General features: G+C 43.9%; 1 protein-coding gene across 1 annotated transcript in view; it reads right to left on the reverse strand.

Moving 5' to 3' along the window:
• PARD3 (par-3 family cell polarity regulator) overlaps window positions 1-24,797 on the reverse strand; it is a 699,053-nt gene that overhangs the window by 314,211 nt on the left and 360,045 nt on the right. The window contains 2 exon segments of the mRNA XM_044295563.1: window positions 10,094-10,310; window positions 19,485-19,712. Coding sequence (XP_044151498.1) covers window positions 10,094-10,310; window positions 19,485-19,712 — 445 coding nt within the window.

Below are 24,797 nucleotides of genomic sequence, written 5' to 3' on the forward strand. Positions count from 1 at the left end.
TACATAACTTCTAGTAGGAATAATTCAGGAATGGCACAACAGAGTTGCTGCAGAGTTATTACATGGGGAATGCAAGCAGTTATTAAAACAGACATGTCAGGAGAGGGGACGGGTCCTCTTTAACAACCCCTTTAATTAGTATTTTGTAGCAGGGCTTAGTATCAAGTACTTAAGGCAAAACCTTAAATACTGTATTTCTCAAACTGGACGATTATGGGTTCTAGAGCCTGGATTTAAGTCGGAAATCATCAATGTCACACCATACTGGATTTACACACAGAAGACCATTTACTTATTGCCCCTACATTCATCCCTACCTACATCACCCCTTTACTACCCAGATTTTTTGTTTCAGTGATCATTACCATCCCTCATATAAGGAAGTTCACCATCATCCTCATTAAGCTACGACATTCTCCCATCCTACGGGTTGCCATATAACGCATACAAATGACGAGTCAAAGAACAGGAGGTAAGAAAAAGAGGAGCATAATGCTGGTTGTTTGCATTCAGTGCCAGTGAAGAGTGACAGGTGCCAGTAGAACGAGGACAAACAGAGCGGATCAGCGCTGCAGAACGAGGCTGTTCACAGCGAGGAGAGAAAACTGAGAATTGTATATAATTAGTTGCTCACTTTTAGGCTTTATAGTAGCATATTGGTATAATACAGAATACAAACTGAGGATCCATCAATATTGGTACATCCTGTCCTTAGCTGCCCTATGAAAACAATGGGCACACAGGATAGTAAAGGAAGGGGAACCCAACTACTTACCGAATTTTTCATTTTATAAGATGCACTTAATTCCTCCAAAAGTGGGGAAAAATGGCAGTGCGTCTTATAAAGTGAATACTAATGAGTGCTTCCATTATGGTAGGGCTCATTAGTATGCAGGAGGCGTGGGCAGCAGCGAGTGTAGCGCTGCTAGCGTTGGCTGTACTCACTGCTCCCAGGTGTTCTTCCGGGAGCCGCGCTGTGTCCTGACTGTGTGCATGTAGGCGTGCACCATTACCTGACGCTGTGCAACCTCCGGTCACTGGGCAGCGCTGCACCTGCAGAAGACCAGGGAGCGGTGAGTGCACCGTCCAGAGGAGGAGAAGCAAATAGTTTTATGTATTTTACTGTCTGATCTGAGGTCTGATAAAGATTGGGGTCTGAACCGAGGAATACCTCCATATGTTGCCCTAAAAGTTGCAAGCTTCTATTATGGTGCAGAAGGCAAAGGCTGTGGTTAACTAATCAAGCACCATGGAGCAGAATCTGCCATTCTCAGGTGAGAAATGAGAGTGATATGATTTTGCTACTAGATTTCTATTGGTAAAATTGGTGAAGCTTGTAATATGTGGCAAAAAAAATAAATAAAAAAATGTTGCATATAGGGTAGGATTGATCAGAGTGACAGAGGATTCTCCAGTGGTCCCAGGCTCAGATGTAAATGTGGACCCCATAGGTCTAGCAGAAGAACATCTGGAGGTAACTGCTTGTTAATTGGGTACATTTCTTTTGGTTAGATTCACAAAACCGAATTCTGGACGTGTGTCCCGACCCAACTGCTGAGAGTTTGGACCTCTTTTCACACTGTACGCCTGGGCCTGGCTTTGCTCTGACGCCAAGGTTATCCGGAGAGCCACATAATGAACATGATGATCCAACCATGACACAAAACTATAAGGGCAACATCTACGACATTCCTGAAGACATCAGACAGGAAGCCGCAAAATATCCTAAGTCCAATATTAAGGAACTGTGAATACAATGTTCACTGCGGTGTCATTTCAGCTTGACGGACGGGGAAGTGACCCACCTACAGGCACCCGTAGAAATGGAGACACCGTTCACCTTGCAGCCATAACCTAACTGAATGGGGTTCTCTACAGTCACAGCAGTAAATCCAATAGGTGGACACTTGTCACCAGCAGAAGAGGAGGCTACATGACAGCAAGGAGCGTGCAACAAGCTGAGGAAACATCTAATACGACAGAGAACAGGAAACAAATGTAATTTCCAAGTCTATCAGGAACGGTGCAGTTAAATAATCATAAAACACAATTGGATAAAGACTCGCACAACAGATCCTACAGCAAGTTGTTTATTACCGAGCGTTCTCCTCCGCTTCTCGCAGCAATATTCAAATGTGCAAATCAAATGAATAGGCTTTCAAGAGAAAGTCACTTTAATGTCCTTAATAAGAAGGCTGCGTATATTAAAATGTCTATTACAATTTGGCTCCGTTTATCAATGGCGCCATTTATAAAATGAATACATGCTCACTCACTGTTTTATTCGTGCAATTTCAGTAAACACATACTCCCCAGGTGCATTCCAGCAGTCCACGGAGCGCGCTTCTGCCAGAGACAGCTGCTATGGAAGATGATCGGGAACTCTCACATATGCGCTCATCTGCCAGAACGTAAGCAAAAAGCCAGCACTTATGGCACTGAAATCAGCGGGATCGGGATCCTTTTACATGTGCAGGTAAATTGTCCATAACTGTGGCAAGTCGATTGAAGGGGTTTTCTGGGAATAATCAGTTTTTAGCAAGTGCCTGCAGCCTGCATAATTCACTCCAGTCCTCCACTATGTCCATGTCCGCCCCCCCCCCCCCAGTGCCATCAGCGTCCAGCCCCTCCAGTGCCATCAGCTGTGTTCCCCAGTACCACCAACTCCGCCCCCCGTGCCACCAGCTCCCCCCTTGCCTCCAGTTGTGTCCCCCCAGTGCGCCTCCAGTTGTGTCCCCCCAGTGCGCCTCCAGTTGTGTCCCCCCAGTGCGCCTCCAGTTGTGTCCCCCCAGTGCGCCTCCAGTTGTGTCCCCCCAGTGCGCCTCCAGTTGTGTCCCCCCAGTGCGCCTCCAGTTGTGTCCCCCCAGTGCGCCTCCAGTTGTGTCCCCCCAGAGCGCCTCCAGTTGTGTCCCCCCAGAGCCTCCAGTTGTGTCCCCCCAGTGTCACCATCTCCCTAGCACAAGTGAAATAAAATACTTACCTCTCCTGTAGGGGCACCGCTCCACAGCTCCTTCTCCTCGCGCTGCACTGTCGTCCTGACCATGTGTCAGGATCCTGTGCAGCGCAGTGCGTGCCGGCTGGTGACCACGGTACGGTGAGTAATAGCAAGCGCTTCACTTCTGCTCTGTGGTCACATGACGCAAACAAATTCTCGATGCCAAAAATTAGCATCAAGGATTTTTTTGTGTCGAATTACTAGATTCAATCGAGTAATCGTTTCAGCCCTGTCAACCACTGACTTCTGAATATTCGTGTCTGTCTAGTAGCTCCAAGTCATACACTTCGGTTAACACGGGATTAAGAGCCAAATAGCTGCTCCCGAAAAAACACTGCTGGTATGCAAAGAAATAATCCCAAAGCTCATCCTGTTGGCATTCCTGCATGGATAGTCAGCTCCAATGCCATGCCGTGTGAGTGCCCACACCCCCGGGAAGTGCAGGGTGACCTCAGCACTGAATTACACTGCAAAATGTATTGCACTATTTGAATGATCGAATGCTGTGACAGCAGAACGGGGGCTCTGCGCAGCGACTTCACCTTAGGAGAACATGGGGGCTCACAAGCTATAACTGTAAAGGTTGTCCAGGTTTTGGTATCCTGAAGATAGGCAATCCGTATGAGATTGCAGAGGGTCCAACACTTGAACCCCTCATTGTTCAGAGGTAGCTCTAGCGCCGGAACTACACAGCTCTGTCCATTGTGCAGGGGACAGAAATGGAAACTGCAGCACTGCCACCGCTCCCATTTACATCAATGCAGTTACCAGCTCCGTCCACAACACAATGGATGGAGCTGTGTAGTTCTGGCAACAGAGCTACTCTGAAGCTGCAGTTCGTTGGGGGTACGGGCTGTCAGACCCCCACCAGTCTGATATTGATGGCCTATGCTAATACCAATGCCTATAATGCGGTGTGATAGGATGCTAGAAGAAAAAAATCATTATTGCGCGGGTAAAAATATTCTGATATTTATTGCTTCTAATGTACAGAATAAAAAAAATAGAATTTTTATATATAAAAAAAATGGAATAATGTTTTCCTATGAACGTATTTTGCAGCAGTAATTCCCGTGCGAATGTCAGGACAGCATAAATTAGACAATGGGAACATTAGTTGGCTGATTGGCATGTCATTTGCATTGTTCAGCCGCAATCGGAAAGAGATGATATGCTAACGAAGCCTTGAGCGCAACTCCGAGTATACAAAACAAGCAGCAACAACCAGAGCCTAATATATTCTGCATGAAATGGAATATGCAGCAGGTAATACATTAATCGGCTGCTGCTAATTAAAGACTGAGGGGAAACGGCGTTGGGCAAGAGATCTCAGTGTAAGATACCTATAGTGCGGTGACTAATTGCTTCCAACAATCACATTTCTTTGTTTTTAATAATGTAAAGTAAAGGGGGGGGGGGGGGGAGAATCAGACCTAATGTGAACTCTAATTCACAACTGAGTGCGTTTTATTGCCCCATTAAAATCCAGTATGCTCTTTTAGTGATCAGCCGAGCATTCAGCCCACAGCAGGGACTAATAGGAAAATGGGTAGAAACCGAGGGGGATCTAGCGCAATTCATAAAAATCTAATCCTTTATTAAATAACATCCTCTAAAAAATACATCCTCCTTGTGTATATAACTTACGCGTTTCGACCGACAGTAGTGGTCTTGCAATGACTTAAAATGGAACGGCCGGTTGAAACGCATAAGCAATATACACAAGGGGGGCAGTTTTTTTAATGGACATTATTTATTGAAGGACTATGTCTTTATGAATTATTCGGGATTCCCCTCGGTTTCTACCTATATTGCAGCCTGAACACGTTGTGGAGCCGTGCAGTGAACTGAGCTGTTACCATATGTGAGTGCGCTGGTTTTTCCCTAGTCACAAGTCTCATTGGACTAATCAGAAATACCTGAAACATACAAAATTACTAACCGATAACATAAATCAACTATGAAATTCAAGCTTCATAGAGCTAGAAGGGTTTTCCAGGATTTTACATTGGTGGACTATAGTTGGGTAGGCCAACAATTTGTGACTGGTGGAAGCCTAACCCTCCGGACTCCAGCTCATCTGCAGAATAAGGGCCTATTCACATGACCGTATTTATGGGTCTGCAAATTTTGCATTCATTTCAATGGCGCCACAAAAGATGCGGACAGCACTCCACGTGCTGTCCACATCCATAATTCTGTTCCATGGCCCCGCTCTTTCGGACAAGAATAGACATTTCTACCATAGGACTGGCTGAGTACATTCAGCATTTTGCGGAACACACATGGGCCGGTATCTGTGTTTTGCGGACCACAAAACACATGCGGCTGTCTGAATGGGCCCTAAAGAAGCAGTGGGGCTCCCTGGAGAACCGAAGCCCCTTTGCTGCAGTAACTGACACAGCTGGTCTGCACAAGTCCCACTGTCCTTATGTTCTGCTGATCAGTTGGGGTTTTCGGAGTGGGATCCTCACAAGTCACTACACACTGTCATGGCCTACCCAAGCATAAAACCCCTTAAAGTGATCCTCCAGTTCAAGAAAAAAGAAAATCACATTCACTGGAGGAACAAACACAACACTTAGATGGTGACCTCATTTTCATCTTTCAAATGTAGATCCACCTATTTCTGGGCTCTTCTTCTGCCACCCAAGATGGTCGCACTGCTTCTCAGACTATCTGTTACACAGTGTGCATCGGTAGTCCAAGACAGTTCCTACTTGTCCAGCGCTGTTCACCTGAGAAGTGTTGGACAATCCAAGGGCAGCAGGAGGTGTCTTAGGGCCATCAAATGCACCGTATGCATCACGCAGTGTGAGAAGCAGTGCGGCCATCTTGGAAGACAGAATAAGAGCCCGATTGTTGGTGGACCTGCAGGTAAATTAATGAAAAAAAAAGCACAATGTAAAATGTTCTGTTCGTTCCCCAAATAATATGATTGTTGGCGAATATGACATCATTAAACCTGTCAGCCCATCAAGAAACCGCGTTAAAAAAAAACTGCATTGTGCACAGCATCCCGGGCTGTACTGTAGGTGTCGTAAACGGCCCCATATATCCTCCTGAAAGAGACGAAATCGGAGCCCTTAGGGGAGAACTATAGGACATCTGAAGGAGCGTGTTGTGGTTTTTTTTTCCCCTAGGAAAACTCTACTGAGATATAAATGCTCCCATTGCAATGTATGGTGGTCATATATCAAATCTCTGTCATACAGATGCTGAACACGCATGAATATCCATGAGGCCCGAAGATGGACTCCAGGACACACTAACTTTTCTATAAACTGCACTTATCGCATTTGTTGGAAATTCCAGAGGCAGGTAAACGGTTAAGAAGCATTCTTCAAGACTGCAATCTGTGTCTTTGTTAAACTTAAATAATGCATTGTTATTCACAAAGGGGGGGAATTAACGAGGCATTCGTCTAGGAAATTTCCTGTGATGCGCACACAAATTATTTTATTTTTTTAAATCTGTGTGGGTTGATGTTACGCCAAAAGCAAGAAACGTACTGTCCAGTACAGAAATCCGAGGAAATAATCAGGGAATATCACCCCCGACACATAAATCTAGTATTAGGCTCACTTTGCATACAGTTTACTTAGAAAACATGATTTTATTTATTTTTTCTTAAAGGGAACCTGTCACCGGGATTTTGTGTATAGAGGACATGGGTTGCTAGATGGTCGCTAGCACATCCGTACGCATCGGCAGGGAACCTGACTAATCTTCTTCATCATTTGCTCAGTACTTAGAAACTGATTTATTTATTTTTCTATCGGGGTTGTCCGGGTCATCTGAACTGGCAGAGTCTTCTTCACTCATTTAGCTGTACGAGTGGAGCATTTCTTGCTCCGACGTTCGTCCTGTGCTGCGTTGCGCAGGGTTAAGAGCTTTTTCTTCACTACCGAGCTTCTCATTGGTATGCAAGGCAGAGGCTTCCGCCTACAGTGAGCCTGGTGACATCATCGGCACAAATGGACAGTCGTTAGCGCTGCCCTAGACCGTTTTACAGGCTATGGAAGTGCTAAAGACCGCCCATTAGTGGCGGTGATATCACCAGGATCACTCCTAGGCGGAAGCCTCTACTTAGAATACTGAGAAAAGGCAGTAAATAAACAGACCTTGTCCTGCGTTATGCAGCGCAGGGCACGGGGGAGCATCGGAGCTAGAAACGCTCCACTCATACATGGTAAATGAGTGAAGAAGAGGCTATCTCCGGGTTCAGCTCTGAAACCAGACAACCCCTTTAAAAGTGTTGTCTCACTTTAGCAAATGGCATTTATCTTGTAGACAGAGCTAATCCAAGGCATTTACTAATGTATTGTGATTGCCCATAATGCCTTGTGATTTGATTCATTTTACCATCACATTTTACATTGCTCGTATCCAGGGGCTACGACCACCCTGTAATCCAGCAGCAGTGGTGGTGCTTGCAAGCTATAAGAAAAAGTAGCAGCCTCTCTGGTGGCCAGGACTGTAGGAGTGCACATCGACACACATTTGCAGCAGCTCCTGTCCCAGGCCACCTCATATCTGTGCTGCAGCGACGGCCGTAACCCCTGGATACAAGCAGTGTATTATGTGATGGAAAAATGAATCCAGCCAGCAAAGGAGGCCATATGGACAATCACAATACATTAGTAAGTGCCTTGTATTAACCTTTTCTACATGATAAACGCCATGTGCTGAAGTGAGACAAACTTTATACCTGGAGTATGCTGCATTTTGGAAAAAAATTAAATAAAAAAGGATTACTATAAAATTAAAAGTTTTCATCAGTCAGCGCATTATCACAGGCAGGATTACAGTAACAGATGTCAACACTGTATATACAGAACAGAATCCACCATTTAAAATATGTGATATCACAGCTTATCTACTCCCTCCTGACCCCTCACAGGTCACAGAGAATGCCGCCCTAGAACACTCTTCAATAGAAGTCAACGGAGTCAGCTCCTTTCTATCTAGTGTATGTGGCAGCGCTCATAAAGCAGCAAGCCTTCACGTCTCTTAGGTCCACTGGCCAGTGTGTAATTGCATAATTTTAGGATTAGTTTTAAATATAACTAGGAAGGAACATAATAAAATCTATAACCGTCTGCAACTCTCACACCTTGTGTACTTTGACAGTGCCAGGCGGTGTAAACCATCACACTGCATGGCCGTTTCAATTAAAGCGCAGAGTGCAGCAGTTGCAGAGAGAGTAGAGCCTCTAGGTGTAATGACAACGCCCTCATTGGCCCTAGAGGCTCATCTGCATATATTAAAACTTTCTTTTTCCAGCAAGGCCGGCACATATGCTCAGAGATTATCCATCATGTGAGACCAACTTACATGAACTGCTGTTGGGAAACATGGCCGTAACAGGGACCACATTTCAAGGACCACAAACGGCTACGAGAAAGCAGTCCAACTCTTTTTTCCAAAAAAGACATTCAACATACACAGCAGACTGAAGTCCTGTAACTTTGATTTTGACTCCCAGTCGGGCAAGGACAGACAGAATTACATTCTTAGTATAGTTTTCTGAAATGCGTTTCTCCTCCACATAAAGATATATAGGACCTTCAGCCATTTTTTTCAAAACCCTGGTGGGATTGCCAAGTTAATTAAAAGCAGAAATTCACTTAGATACCTGCCTGTAGCTCGCCATTCTCACCGCTCTTCAAACACACTGTTGACCCAAATATAAATCGAGAGAACGCTGTAAGTATCTGGGCAGCGGGGGAAAAAAAGCCTCCCTGTGGAAGAAGTCATTTACTGTCTGCAGAGACTGGACAAAAAGACAGACATTCTCCGGTAGCCTTGTCATCTGCACGCTGAAGAGGCTTCCATGTTTTTATGCCCTGAAGCAATCATCCTAAATTCACTAAGAACCACTCACATCACCGAAACTCTGGGCTTCAGCGTGGATGTTAAACCATGAGACCCACAGCTTCACTTTTATACTTTTCAATGACAAACTGAAGTCCTCGGCCCGGCATGGTGAACGCTCCGATGTAACACGTAGTGAGAGGGGCCAGTCAATTAAGCCACGCATTTGGTGCATTACAAAGGCCTCAGTGAAATAAGGAGCAGAGCAGAAATCAATGTTTAATGAACACCGCAATAAATGCTTGCTATTAGAAGGCCTCGAATGACACGGCTTGATGTAGATTAGTGGCTGTGTTGGTATTGGAGAAGCAAAGTCAAAGCAGAATTTAATCTATTTCTATACAACAGCTAAGGCTCAGAATGAATTAGAGGTATAGATCTCATTTAAAGGCGGGCATCGTGTTTTCGCGGTAAGAAGTTAACTTTGCCAGTTGACTGAAACAAGGAAAGTTTGCAAAACACTGAACCTGTCTAACAAAATATCCACCATAGTTGCCCGAAGCAACCAGTAAGAACACAGCTTTCATTTCTTACAGTGCATTTGAAAAATGAAAGCTCTGCTATGGGAAACTAAGACTGTTACGTAGTCCCCCCCACCGTGTTTCTACTGAAATCGGCAACGTTTTCAATGCAATCAACTGAAGAAGGACCAAGATGGACATTTTCAGGAACTAGGTTAAGAAAGAACATGATGGGGATGAACTGCTATCTCGTCTAAAAATGTAGACAACGCAAACTTAGACTAGATGTCCAAAGAGCTGCCAAATGTGGCCAATGCTGGATGATACATCTAGTGCAAGGCTAGACAGCTTTGTCTCACTTTAAACCTACAATTGGAAGGTTTATTCTGCACCAAAACTTTGGTGCACATTGCGGCATCTTAAACCATGCCCCTTCCCTAATGAGCCACTGACCCTTGGTGAAGTAGGTATGGTGGTTTGATCTTTTTGTGGCGCTTGATTCAAAAAAAGGTCTAAAACTAAAATGTGCTAAAAACTGAGCCATTTTACAACAAGGTCTACGCACAATCACATAAGTAAATCTGGAAGAATGTGTCTGCAGAGCTCTGTTCACACTAGTCACAAGGCTTCCATTCATAACAGGGTCTTGGCAGGAACCATTTTCATACGAATCTTCCAAAATCCAATAGTTTTGGTGCACAATAAAATGGTATTTTCCACAATAGAAGGGCTTGAGTATTGTTTTTTGGACAAGACCTACCTGAACATGTCTCCAAGGCCCTTCAGCATCCCGCCTTTCTTCGCTTTGCCTTTATCTTTATCTCTGTCTTTTTTCTTTTCCTTCGAACTCTTGTCCTTTTTGCGATCAGACTTGTCTGAACCATTGATTTGCCTCTCGAGAGAATGGGAAGGCTGGTCACTGGCAGTAGACACAGACTCCCGTCCTGATCTGGAGCTCTCTTCTGTGTCCTCCTCCACTACAAAGAAACAGAAAAGTTATCATGTTAAACTTCACAACTTGCACCAAAAGTATGGACCACTGGACTGTGCTGTGAACAAAGAAGATAACTTCAAGAAAAGTGAACCAAGCACCCATTAGTGTCACAACAGAGTACAAGACTAGATGATGTGTCTCCACGTGGTCAAAGGCTCAACCTACCCAACTCTGCTGAACTGTTCTCTTGTTCCACCAATGTTTTATTAGCACCTGGCAAAGTATTAGATGAAGTTAGATATTTTTCAAATGTAATACTGACACTGATATCTCAGTTACTTGAGTCAGTTGTATGATTACCAGACCCCTGCTTCCACCCCACACCAGTGAATGACCAAACCGTGTAATGGCTCTGTAATAATACCATAAGTGTACTCCTTGGCCTTCAAATTACCTACCCCAATCTGCAGAGCTGTTCAGTAATTCCAGCTGGGACTTATTGGTACCTGACAAAGTATGGATGCAATTAGTGTTGTAAATCGTGACCTCATCTTCATACAAAATTGAGTTAAGGTAAGGCCTCATGCACACGACAGTTTTTTGCATCCGCAAATTGTGCGTCCGCCCCAAAAAACAGATGCGACTTTTTCCCACAGATCCCTTGTAATAAATGCCTATCCTTGTCCGCAAATGTGAAAAAAAAAATAGCGAAACCCAAACGGATGAACTGTCAGAATTTTTTTGCTGACCCATTGAAATGAATGGGTCCCCATCCTATCCGCCAAAAAAACTGAACGGAGGCCGAGAAAAAAAACTGTTGTGTGCATGAGGACTAAGTTTGATACGGTCCATGCAAAAAAAAGGTAAAGAAATATGTCTCCACTTGCTCCCTCCATTGTCCCCACAATGTGGAGATTTTTTTTTTTTATAGTAGACCAAACACGTATGAAAATGCAGGGCTTGGAGAACCTTGAAAAAAGTGCTACAATACCATGAATAGCCATTTTCCACTAAACCTCACCTACCCGGCTCTGAGGAACTGCTGTTCAATGGTTCCAGCTGTGACCTATTAGCATCTGTTACAACATTAAGAACAATTAAGTGATCCAGACATAAGGAAGTGGTCAAAATAACATCTAAAGTTCTCATTATATTATATTCCGCCAACTTATAACAATTAGTAAGACAAGTAAGACATTTTTCCAATCAGATATTATTTGCCTCTTTACCTCTTACATTGCCCAGAGTGCCACATGACTACTTTAGAATAATGATGCGTCCTGATCAGACAAGGCTATACCACCAAAACACCATGTGCGAAAAAGGAGTTTTCATCATCTCACCAGGTGCAAACAGGAGAGAACCAAAAATATATATTAGGACCTTGCTAACATACCCCATTCCAATGAACTGTTTGCTTGGGACCTATCTGCATCTGTTAATGGAAGAGATACAGATATCTTATAGTCCAGGTGTAAAGTATTCCTCAGCACAGTTTTTATCAGTGTCTACCCACCCCACTCTGAAAAGCTAATAGTGGGTTTAGACCAGGCATCCTCAAACTGCGGCCCTCCAGCTGTTGTAAAACTACAACTCCCACAATGCCCTGCTGTAGGCTGATACCTGTAGGCTGTTCGGGCATGCTGGGAGTTGTAGTTTTGCAACAGCTGGAGGGCCGCAGTTTGAGGATGCCTGGTTTAGACGGAGAGAGTAGCAGCCGATTATCGGGAAGGAACCATTCATTCCCTACAACTGCCTGCTCGTTCAGTGGAGGTGAAGCAATGCATTTACATGTAGCGATCACCTCCACAGTATGAGAATGAGATGAGCGATCGCTACTACCATCGCTCGTCCTCATACAGCTGCATTGTTTCTGGGCTGTTTCGACAGCACGATCTGCTGCCTAGAAACGATAATTTACTTGCCAGCATGAATGATAGTTTCCCCTGAAGAACGTGCGTTTCGCTCATTCATTGGGTGAACAGCTTCATGTGTAGATGGGCAGATTATTAGGTGGAATGTTGGCCCCCGATAACCTGCCTATCGGGCCGTGTAAGGGAGGGATAGGTCTCCTTCCATCTGCTAAAAGTGGAGCTTGAGGGACTCCAGGAAATCCACGGCTAAACCAGGCACAATGCCTTGTAGGACTAGCTTAGCTGAATGTATTGATACATTTCACTTAGTGCTCAGTTGCTTCGTTCTGCAGAAAAAGGATTTCTAATCCATATGCAAATAAGCAGTTAAATGCATTTGGGGTGGGCACAAGCCACTCTGGGCACACTAGCTCCGTCTGCTTCCTCCCTCTACTTCTTGATTGACAGGTTCCTACATAGTCATATCGCCTGGTCTTGATACTCAAGAAGGGTAAAAGGCTGGCTGAGGAAGCAGGAGCTGCAAGGGTGCACAGAGTGGCTTAGGTCCGCCTTCAGTGCACTTAACTGCTCATTTGCATATGGATAAAAAAAATATAAAAAATCCCACCAGAGTGAAGAAACAGATGTTTAAGTGAAAGGTATCTTTACATACAGGCGAGGTATTGTGCGTGGTGTAACAGTGACATTTCTGATGACAGATACCCACGAAGACTGGCCATACACAAGATACGACTTCCCTATATTCATATACCCGCTCAGCTCCGTCAAACATGCATGCCTTCTGAAGGGGGAAAAAAATCTATAGCATGCCCTAAAATCTGTGCTTCTTTGGTCACATGAATGGAGTTAAAAAAAAAAACAACAACATTCACTCAGATCGTACAGCAGAATCTCCAAAATATCTGCCACATCTGAACACGACCTAAATGCATCTGGGTTACCATACTTCTAGACCAGAAATATAGCAATGTAGGCTAGGTTCAGGTTTCCATATAATTCTATAAGGATTATTTTTTTTTGTTAAAAAAAAAAGCTTTGCTGGCACTCACAACCATCAATGTAATGGTTAATAGGGACGCAGACTGGAGTTTTTCTGTGTACCAGGCACATAAGCAGAGTGCTGAATCTCCTGTACCAGTCCAATATGGAGACGTACTGGAAGTACTCCATGGCACAGAGACTTATTGACAATGCTCCATGGGAAACAAATATGCAAAGAGCTATCTCCCAAGAAAGAGAACCATCTCGTAGCTTCACCTCTTGGAAGTGGCTCCCTATGCATCAAAATCCAACTTTCCAGCAAGCCTTGGGATTTGACTAGGGAATATAGCCAAGCCAAATATCCAGGTGTTTTGGGGTGCTTGCCCCACATCCATACTGATAAGAACTCCAAAACACCTCTCTACATATGGATATCTAGCTTGGCTATATTCTCTTGTCAAATATCATATACATAATACTATAACCTTATTATATATTAATCACAGGCCCATATGTCACACATATGTAAATTAAGAAATATGGCCGACTTGCTGGTCAAAATTGTTAACATTATGTCCTATGTGAGTGACAGACGAGCGTCAGGACTGCATTAGGTAATTTCAGTGAAGCAAAGAGCAAACTCAGTGCTTTTTGTGACTACAAACCCAAGACAAGGCAATCTGCTCTTATTTGATTAGGTTCAGGCTCCTCCACCTTTCAGATTTGCCAATTTAGGAACCAGCTGGGACTCTAGAGCACAAACAATAGCTCTCTGTCCAGGGGAAAGACGACAGTCGAGCATGATGTCATATTCCACATGCCGACATGAATGCGGAGTCTATTATATATCACAAAAGCTGCGAAGTAGCATATGACAAAAAATAATATTCACATGATCAAAACTAGGTAGGGAACCTTGTACATGGATATCTAGCCTGTTCTGTAGGTAGAACAGCACATTAGTATGAAGGCTGCACAGCCAAACATTTGCTGTATGTGCAGTGCCCCAGAGGAATACTGCAAAGGTTCAATTTAATGTTACCTAATGGAAATGTATGGGCAAGATATAGTTAACGCTAGCAGACTTTGTTAGGTTACTTGGGTGATCGACTCCTTGTTCGCCCCCTGGTTAGTGTCAGCTGAAAGAATCTACAGGCAAGACGTGTGCGAGATCTCCTGCAAAGTAGGCCCAGAGAGAAGCCTCCTCCAGGAAACTCCACTCCTGAAAGTGAAAAGCTGCCAGAGAGTGATTTGAACTGTGCCTTTGCTGCTATATGTACTGCTACACAGATAGACTTTATTTATTGCAACCAACAGGCCTGGATATTGCATGCACCATCCACAGCACCTGCATCTGCCATCCTGCCTTGCACCATCAAGGGCACCCCAACTACCACCAGGCAGGAGCTCCAGAAGTGCCCCGAAGGAAGATTGCCATCGTAAATGGAAAGTACTACTACAACCATCATAGCCACCTCCAATATCTCATGCTGACGTCCCGTCTGGGTGGGTGCACACGGGCAGAAATATTCTAGATTATTATGGTGTGAGGTAATCAAAAACCTTGTCAGATCATTCCTACACGTCTCAAAGAAGCTGGCAACATGCGAGTATGAGACTGTGGACAACCCAAGCTGGCATCCAAGAATACTGATTTACTAATCCTAAAGATGGCAGAATCTTAGGCCGACAGTCCAGACCTTCACCCGATTGATCCCAGGGGCTCAGGCCGGATGATAAATGCGGTGCAGGGAGAGACACTTTTCTCCAACTCTACACCAACTATTGGTTGGCTTACTTCAAGACAGAGTTTTACACCAGAATTCTGTATCTTAGGCCCCGTCCCCTTTCCCACAAAGCTCTGCCCGTTTATGCTATGGCCGACCCCTGAAGCATTTGCATAAAAAATAAGTGTATAAACCCAAGATGCACCAAACTGCGGCACTTTTTAAGCAGTTATTTGTTGCAGACAAATTAGTAAATCTGGGCCACTATGCTCATTTTTACTTGTCTCCGTGGGTTAGGTCACCTCAAACCACAACCATGAACGCTGCAATTTATGCCTGCAAAACGTTACAAGGAGAAGTCCGACACCAAAGAGGACAAGTGAAAGCCAAGGATCGAAATATGACAAATAAATATGACATATCACAGCCATGTTATAGCTTAGAACCATTTAGAGATGGAAACCGAAAGAGCTAGAGGGTCCTGTCACTGTCCGCGTCTCAGCACATTTCGTCCATTGTCTGAGGGATCTCTTTCTTCTGAGATGACAGCGATACCCTTTAGGCCAGGCTAATTAGGATCACTTTACACAAATGTAACCTCTCAGCCAGCGACTGGCTGCCACGGGCTGACATTTAGCCTTTCTACTGCATGAAATCCATGGCTGGACAAAACGTAATCTAATTTGGGGCCATTCATAAAGAAACTTCCCATTGTGCCATGACCTCGGCCAACAGTAATTTAGTAATTTAAAGAGACATAGGGTGGGTGGAGAAGGGCAAGGCACAATTGTGTTAGGTGGCGGCACAATGTATGGAAGAATTACAATTCATCATTTCGGCATCATTAGCGGAAATGCCAACCCTTAAAGCAGGAAAATGCCATTTCCTCACTAGCTCTTGTCGCTCGCAGATTATGTTTCTTAAAATCCTGTAATTATTCCGAACGAAAAGAAACACAACATTCCCCGAAAAACTAAAAAATGCACCTAAGCATTACTTAATATACAATGAGCAATTTTATCAATCAAACGGCACAGACCGCAGATCGGCGCGTCTGACAGTTCTGCGAGTAACCACTTTCAACAGAAAAATATCTGTAGACGTTACGTAATAAACATATGTAGCTGTAATATGGCTTAGACGAAGATAATCCAACAGGCACCGAGGATATACACATTTTATATTAAGAGCGCTGCGAAGTGTAAAGCTGTCTCGCAGACAAAAAAAATGTCATCTGAAGAGAGTCCGCCTGTCACATCCACAGACACCATTCATCCGAATCACTGCTCAGCCTCAATGGATATGCTGAGAAATAGATAGAACACAAAAGCATGTAAACGACTCGTGTCTAAGGGCGCACCAAAGCCTCATGATTTAGCTTTTGGCACGCGCCAATTCATTTTTTCCAGTTTTATTTGCAACAAAACTTAAAAATAAATTGAGGCAAAAAATAAAAAATAAAATAAAATTAAATAAGTTGTCTAAAAGTCTGAGTTAGGCTAGTTTCACACTAGCGGCAGGACGGATCCGACAGGCTGTTCACCATGTCGGATCCGTCCTGCGGCTATTTCGCCGTGCCCGCGGACCGCCGCTCCGTCCCCATTGACTACAATGGGGACGGGGGCTGAGCTCCGGCGCAGCACGGCGGTGCACGGAGAAAGCCGCCGGACTAAAAAGCCTGACATGCAGTAATTTTAGTCCGGCGGCCTTTCTCCGTGCAGCGCCGTGCTGCGCCGGAGCTCCGCCCCCGTCCCCATTGTAGTCAATGGGGACGGAGCGGCGGTCCGCGGGCACGGCGAAATAGCCGCAGGACGGATCCGACATGGTGAACAGCCTGTCGGATCCGTCCTGCCGCTAGTGTGAAAGTAGCCTTAGGCTACTTTCACACCTGCGTAAGGTGCGAATCCGTCTGGTATCTGCACAGACGGATCCGCAACTATAATGCAAACTATTGTATCCGTTCAGAACGGGTCCGTTTGCATTATGAAGATCAAAGTCAAAACAGATCCGTCCTGACTTACATTGAAAGTCAATGGGGGACAGATACGTTTTCAATTGCACCATATTGTGTCAGTGAAAACAGATCCGTTCCCATTGACTTACATTGTAAGTCAGGACGGATCCGTTTGCCTCTGCATCGGCAGGCGGACAACAAAACGCTGCAAGCAGCGTTTTGGTGTCCCCCTCCAGAGCGGAATGGAGGTGGAACTGAGCTAAACTGATGCATTCTGAGCGGATCCTTATCCATTCAGAATGCATTGGGGCTGTTGAGGGCAATTACACATTCACTCTCTAGACAGGACATTACAACAACCATATGAGTTTAGGGCTCATTCAGACAGCTGTAGTGTTTTGGCAGTCTGCGAAACAAAGATACCGGCCGCGTGCGTTCTGGATTTTGTTGACCGCACATGGCTGGCCCCATGAGAGAAATGACACTTCTTATCCACAGCCCAATTGAAATAAATGTTAAGATCCCGAGAATCCCATTTGGAGGAATCTGCATGGGATTATGATTATCCCATAGGTTGCTTAGAGCATTTTGGCGGGAGTTTTCCTGCCAAAATCAGTGTCAAGTTGGTTCATTTTAGTTGCCGGGTTAGGGCAGATTACAGGGGATTGGCTAATTGGGATGTCCTATGGTGGGACTGTTGCTGAGGCTGGGAGGTTTATGGTACCCAGCAACAGTTAGGGCATTGGTGGATAGGCTTGGGTATATAATGTGGTGGTTGCCAGCATTAGCCAAGCCGAGCAGCCAAGCCGCATCGTTGGTTCAGCTGCCCCTCCCGCCGTTCCCTTTTTTGTTCCGTCACGGCCACTTTATTAGAAGGAGGGGTAAAGTCGCTTGTCAATAAGTGGCGAGCGGACGAGTTGATTCAGGTATTTAGGCCGAGCTTATGGCTGGTCTAATTGAGTGGTTGTTATTAATCTTAAATTTATATGGTTATCTAATGTTTGAGATGTTCTTTAATAAAGTTGTCCGTGGCCTAATTTTTCCATTTATAATTGTGTCCATGTGTCTTATTTGAAACATTAGTAGGTTTAAATTAAGAATATGGGTTTCAATTTAATCTATAATCCCATGGGTCCACACCCATTCCGCAAAATTGAGGAACAAATGCAGACCCTTTCATACGGTCGCCTGAATGAGCCCTTACAAAAAGGCTCCATGCCTGTCCTCAGAAGTACAGAGCCATCTATTTCCGCTTCACAAAGGGCATTTTACCTGTTTGCCTTAATCAGTGCAAGATATGGAGACCATGGTTTATGGGGTAGAACTTGGGATGTTTTTTTTTCCTGGATCCAACGCTGGTTTTCTCGGAAAAATAAATAAATACCAAACTGACAGCGTGAATGAGGTTTTCAAAATAATACATATTGTGATGCGAAGATATCCCCTGTTCTCTCACCATCACAGAGGAGTCAAACTGCAAACCTCCTACTGAACCCAATATCTAGTGGAGTGAAAACTGGGCGGATCATGAAGGCGTTCAGCAGGGACTCATGATATTACCTTGACAGCTCCAACATGTGCATTGAGGAAGGTTTGGGCATGAAAGATTAGAAATGTCATGAGAGAAGACTATTTTATGAGTTTCTGCCTGTAAATAAACATTAATCAAAAGCATACAAATCCTCCTTATCGTCTTCATTTTAGAAGGATTTCTTCAAGGCAAGGTACATGTATGTATCAGGAACATGAACAGACACTGATTTCCAGAACATGGGGCATCTGTGTCTGGATGTAGGCATCTCTATACTAACATGTCAGCATGTGTGTAGGACGGTGCAGAGACACTTGAAATGAAGCCAAAGGACTGAGCTGAGATATCCGACTGCTGACTGTGCCAAGCACAGGAAACCCAATGAGCTGTATCTCAGCTGTAAACTGTCCTCATCAGAGGTGACTTAGAAATATGTATCTGTAGAAGTCCCCACAAGGACAGCAGAGGACCACATGTGACACTGCATCGCCCTAAAATAAAACCGACTTTTGGACAGCGGCCTTCATTGTGTAGCAAATTTTCTGTCTGATTGTGTCGACCAAACAATACCCAAGAGACTGAATGGTAGGAAAATCAGAAGTGTTCTCGAAGAAGAAGCTTCGACATGGCGCCATAAGAGTCTTGTCTAGAGTAAAATGTTAGCATTTTCAAGGTTTCTAGCGAGGATGGTTTGTGACATGGCCTTAGACCAGGAGCACTCCGTCAGGATTTTCTGTGTCTAATCAATTAAGTGGACTGTTGTATTGAACTTTCCTCAATAAAACCAGACTAATTCTACTATAATAAAAAAAAAATAATCAATTGTCTAAATTGGGTACATTGCTACTCTGGGACAGGATTAGAAAATGGAAATAAGCACTAACGAGATCTGCTATGTATCATTTCCAGGATTCTCAAATATCAGGAGAGAGGAAAAGTTTCTGCAACAGACCGGACTCTCTACTTTATCTCTGATCTACACAAAATGTATTTTGGTCTTCTCGGACACACATAAATGTGACAGCTTTCCATTCACTGACGGCAGGTGGGAGCGCTCATTACAAATAAACTGACTGCCCCAATAAAAATAAAAATGATCATGGACTGGTCTTTCTTCCCCTCCCGAGGAACTCTGCAGTGCGTAACTTACATGTCTCCATTCCTTCATCATCATCATCGACGGGTGGCTTGTCGTAGGACTTGTCAATAGCAGCTCGGAAGCTCTCATTGCAGCCTCGTCCTCGAATGATCCGTGGGCGTGGGCGATGGAAAGGAATGTCACCATTCAAAGTCACCTCAGCCACAGCTGTCTGCAGGCTTTCTAATGAGCTGGATTTCTTCAGGCCTAATGAAGGCCCCACATCTCTGCTGGGGGAACCTTAGGGGTCAAAAGGAAAAGTTAATTGGAATTAGTATCAGGCAGTGCATCATTTACTATTCAAGAGTTCTGTAAGGAGGTGTCTGTCTCTATGATATACCCTTTCATAATCCTGTGCAACTGTAGTTTGAGGATTACCGAAGCGCAAATCTATTAGTCGGGTAATTTAGAAAGACTTGTCCTCCCATATGTCAAGCTTCTTTCAAGTCATAGTCCCATCGTAGCATATTACACAATTTTAAAAATGCAAACTGAGAACAAAATTAATGTTTGACTGTCCTACTCGGTCAACTTTTAGTTTTATATCGTGGGCGAGGGTAGGGTTTGCGATAGGTGATAACAGAAACGTGGGCCACTAAGGTTTTCAGAAAGCACATGGCTGCCCATAAAGAGGGGGCGTCTGGCTATACCGACCCTACAGGGAAATTTCCCGTTGGTCCGATGCTCAGCGGCTGCTGGAGCCCTCCTCACGGTGTCTGGCCAGATACACAACGATCTGATGTTCTCATCATTAATTAATGAAGCATCCCATAATTATGCACCTGGCCAGCCACAGTGACTCTCCTGATTTGAACTGTATGGCCGGACTCAGGATGGTGACATAGTTCAATAGTACAGTGGGAGTGGCAGTATTTTTTGCTGCACTGTGGAATTTGGTTCTGCTGGGGCAGTATTTTGTGCTGCACTGTGGTATATGGTCCTGCTGGGGCAGTATTTTGTGCTGCACTGTGGTATTTGGTTCTGTTGGGGCAGTATTTTGTGCTGCACTGTGGTATTTGGTTCTGTTGGGGCAGTATTTTGTGCTGCACTGTGGTATTTGGTTCTGTTGGGGCAGTATTTTGTGCTGCACTGTGAGGTTTGGTTCTGCTGGGGCAGTATTTTGTGCTGCACTGTGAGGTTTGGTTGATATTTGGTTCTGCTGGGGCAGTATTTTGTGCTGCACTGTGATATTTGGTTCTGCTGGGGCAGTATTTTGTGCTGCACTGTGATGTTGGTTCTGCTGGGGCAGTATTTTGTGCTGCACTGTGATGTTGGTTCTGCTGGGGCAGTATTTTGTGCTGCACTGTGAGGTTTGGTTCTGCTGGGGCAGTATTTTGTGCTGCACTGTGAGGTTTGGTTCTGCTGGGGCAGTATTTTGTGCTGCACTGTGATATTTGGTTCTGTTGGGGCAGTATTTTGTGCTGCACTGTGATATTTGGTTCTGTTGGGGCAGTGCAGTATTTTGTGCTGCAATTTGGTATTGCTGACTTCTGTCGTCCCTGCCCACTTGTGTTAGCCCTGCCTAATTGTGACTGCTCCTGCCTTCTGTCAATTTGGACCCACCTATGACATAGGGCCACTTTCAGTTTTTTTTGGACGTCTCCCATTTGGGACCTGTGCACATCCACTCAAAGCACATCTCTAGCTCTGGCATACTGGAGCCATCCATACACTACTTGATCGCCATACCAACTGCTATGTATGGACAAGGAGGGGTTAGAGAAGCCACACTTCTGATTAAAATGGGGCTACTTTTATAAGGCAACCATTTTGACAAAACATTGAGATAATTTTACAATTTTTACCATTTTTACACTGAAAGCTGATCATTTAAAAAAAATATTTAATACAACTACATTTTACCCTTTTTTCAGGACAGACCAAGATCTAAACGAGAGAATGTTTTGGCATGATGTTATTAGCCAGCAGGGCAGTCTTCTGCCTTTTGCCGTCATTTACTGAAAGCACAGACACCACTTATTAATTAGTATTGGCTTGTCAAGTGCAAGTTCAAGATGCTTTGTACAGATAGTACTTAAATGACAACTGCTCACAGAAGATGCCAGGCTCATTACACAAACCTTCATGTCCTTAAATCAATCCATACTTGGACAAGTTTTTGGATTAAAAACAGACGAGAAAAAATTAAATTCAACTGCAGACGCAAGGCACAAGAAATATTATCAGAACACAAAAAAAGTAAGCTGTGGGCATCATCTACTGACGGCAACATGGAGGGGGGGGGGGGCTTTCAGATCTTAAGTTTGTATTATCTGTTTCTTTAAGGACTATAAATGTAGCAAAAATAAAACATTCTTCATCAATGTCTGACATTTTAAAATGAAAGGTGGATTTATACTGGGAGATATTTGGGCAGATTATTGGGAAGGAATGTTCCTCTGAACGCTCATTCCCGACAATCTGTGCGTGTAAAGGTTCCGTCGATGAATGAGCGAAACGCTCGTTGATTGGGTGATCCTGTCATTCGTGCAGGCGTCTATATTGTTGCTTCTGTCTAAACAGAGATCTGCTGCCCAGAAACAATGCAGCTGAATGAGGACGAGCGATCACAATAGCTGTGGAGGTGATCGCTGCATGTAAAGGCAGCTCTTCATCTCCACTGAGCGAGCAGCTGACTGCCCGGAAGAAACGTTTCCCTCCCAACAATCTGCTGCTTGGTAGGTGTAAATGCGCCTTAAGGCACGTCAGACACACGAGAGAACCCTTGCAAACCGCTCTCTCTCCTGATCCCTCCATGTACATGCACTCTCGGCAGAGCATGCATGTGTCCTGAAAAGGGAGAGAGAAGAGGCTTTACTCCTTGAGAACAAAGGGATCGGGCAGTTGATATAATTCCTGGTATTCATCTGACCCGATATGTGCCATGTACCTCATACACATTACATGGTCGGTTGGTCTGGTCAATTATCTAAATTGTATGGCCAGCCTAAAGAAGACAAACACTGACTCAACAACCGACACAGCGTCTTATGTGCGGACAGAAATTCTGGAGCGTCTATTCTTATGACTCTATATATTATATCACTCCTTTATTATTCTTGCTAGAAGTAGTGAATGAATTGGGGGGGGGGCGTCCCTGCAGTCTGACACTGGCAGCACTGATTAGATAGTGGATAGATTAGAATGTGCAGGGACATACTCCCAACTGGTAACACCCTTCTAGACCTTTATTGCAAACTTCTAGCAATTCATTTAGAACTTCTAGCAGGAATAATAAGGAAATGGCACAGCATAGAGTAGCTAGAATACCTGCTCCAAAATTTTTATTACATGGGGAATACAAGTAGTTACTAAAACAGGTGTGCCAGAAGAGGCGGCAGCTCCTCTCTATGGATGCTGCACGTTATAGCCACAACCTTAGTATTAGCCCAACCCTTCAGACAGCTTGCTGATAAATTAAGGACCCTTTTGATCTATTCAGAATTTATAGTACGGATGTTCATCAGGGATCTTGCACACAACTGTATTTTCTTTCTGTGTCAGTTTTGGTTTCTTTTTGCGAACCGTATGTGGAACCATTCATTTCAACGGGTCTGCAAAAAAAACGGAAGCTACTACGTGTGCCTTCTGTCCGCTCCCCCCAAAAATAGAATATGTCCTATTATTGTCTGCATAACGGACAAGGATAATACTGTTCTATTAGGGGCCAGCTGTTCCATTCTGCAAAATACGGAATACACACGGATGTCATCCTTTTTTTTTGCGGATCCATGTTTTACATACAGTCGTATGCACGAGCCCTCAGGGTGAAATCATTGTACATGAGTAGAAAAAAAAAAGGTTGTTTTCTTTAAAAAAATAAAAATAAAATGCTTGCTCGGTGACAAACAGCAGCCACTAAGCTCCAAAATGGCTGACAACATGCAAGATGTAGTCAAGTCGTAAAAAACTAAAATTCGGAAAACACATTTACAAATACATGGAAACCTCACTTTGGGCAGATACATTTTACTGAAGATAAAGACAAAGTGGGGCAAATTTATCAATGATTTTGTGCTATATTAGTGGCGTAAAAAAAAGTCGCAAACTATGACGCGCAACTTATTTGTGACTTTTTTTTACCTCTATTTCCAATTTATAAAAGTAGTGAGGAAAAGAGGATGGGGCAGGAGGGCATCCAATCACACGTAATATCATTTAAGCCAGAAAATAGTATAAGTTATAGTTCAAATATACAGCAGATCATGGGTGCTGTAAAATTCTGGCACATGAATTGGCACAAAATGCGTAGTAAGAGGATTGCGCCTCTTAGGAAATGTGGCACATCTTATGCCAGCAACTTTTTTTTTTTAAGACTTGGTAAACCTGCCCCAATTGACTTCGCAGCCTAATCCACTGTGTGTAAGCTGATGATTTTAATGTATCAAGGGAAATTCTTTCAGGCAAATAAATCTCTCGAAATAGCTGTTAAATACCATTTCACTAAATAAATATTTTACAAGTTTAATCATTTCACTAATTCTAATTTCTTCTGCTTTCACCTGCACGTTAACAGTTTTCTCGCACACAAAAAGCACCGGCTATTAAATACGACTGGAATTCATGGCAAGTACCCTGCAGAAACCAACAGCTGAATCAGAGCATTTAACACTAAGTGGCCACTTATCCGGAGGGCAATTTAAGGTCAGATATAGTCTGATTATATAGACTTGTCAGTAATATTCTGATCCCGATAAAGGTAATAAAGGAAATCTAAGTTGAAATCAGAAATTAAAGTACATTCAGTGTGGGAGTATGCAAGCATCATGGATTTGGAAAAACTAAATGTTTTCTTCCACCTAGCAACATGTCCATGAAGAACAACCTTACAGTCTACAGAGTATCAGTCCAGGTTCCACAAGACGCGGTATAGAGCCCAAATAGAAAGTGATCATGACTATCCTGAAGGAAGTATAAGAGGCAGTTCTCCATCACACCAAGGGAACAATTATGGAGACTACCAAACACAGAGCTCTGGAAATGCAGAAATATGTACACAAAGTAAATCATGTACCTACGAATTTTGACAGAGGCCAAAAATTTAGAGCAAGGGTCCTAAACCCTTCACATGTTGCAAGCAAGCGTTATATGGGTTTTGACTTTAGTTTCATGTTTTAATACTTTTGGAATCTAGGACAGATTGCAGTATCTGCACCTGCCAATAGCCGAGGAGCCATATGTATGGGATCTAAGAACCCTATGTATGGGACCTAAGAACCATATGTGGGTCCAGAGCCATTATCTGGGATACACCGCTTTAGAGAACATCACAAATCCCTGAACATATTAAACAGAGGGTGGACTATCCCTCTTGGTGCCCAAGAG

This window comes from Bufo gargarizans, chromosome 5, assembly GCF_014858855.1.
Source record: "Bufo gargarizans isolate SCDJY-AF-19 chromosome 5, ASM1485885v1, whole genome shotgun sequence".
NCBI lineage: Eukaryota > Metazoa > Chordata > Amphibia > Anura > Bufonidae > Bufo > Bufo gargarizans.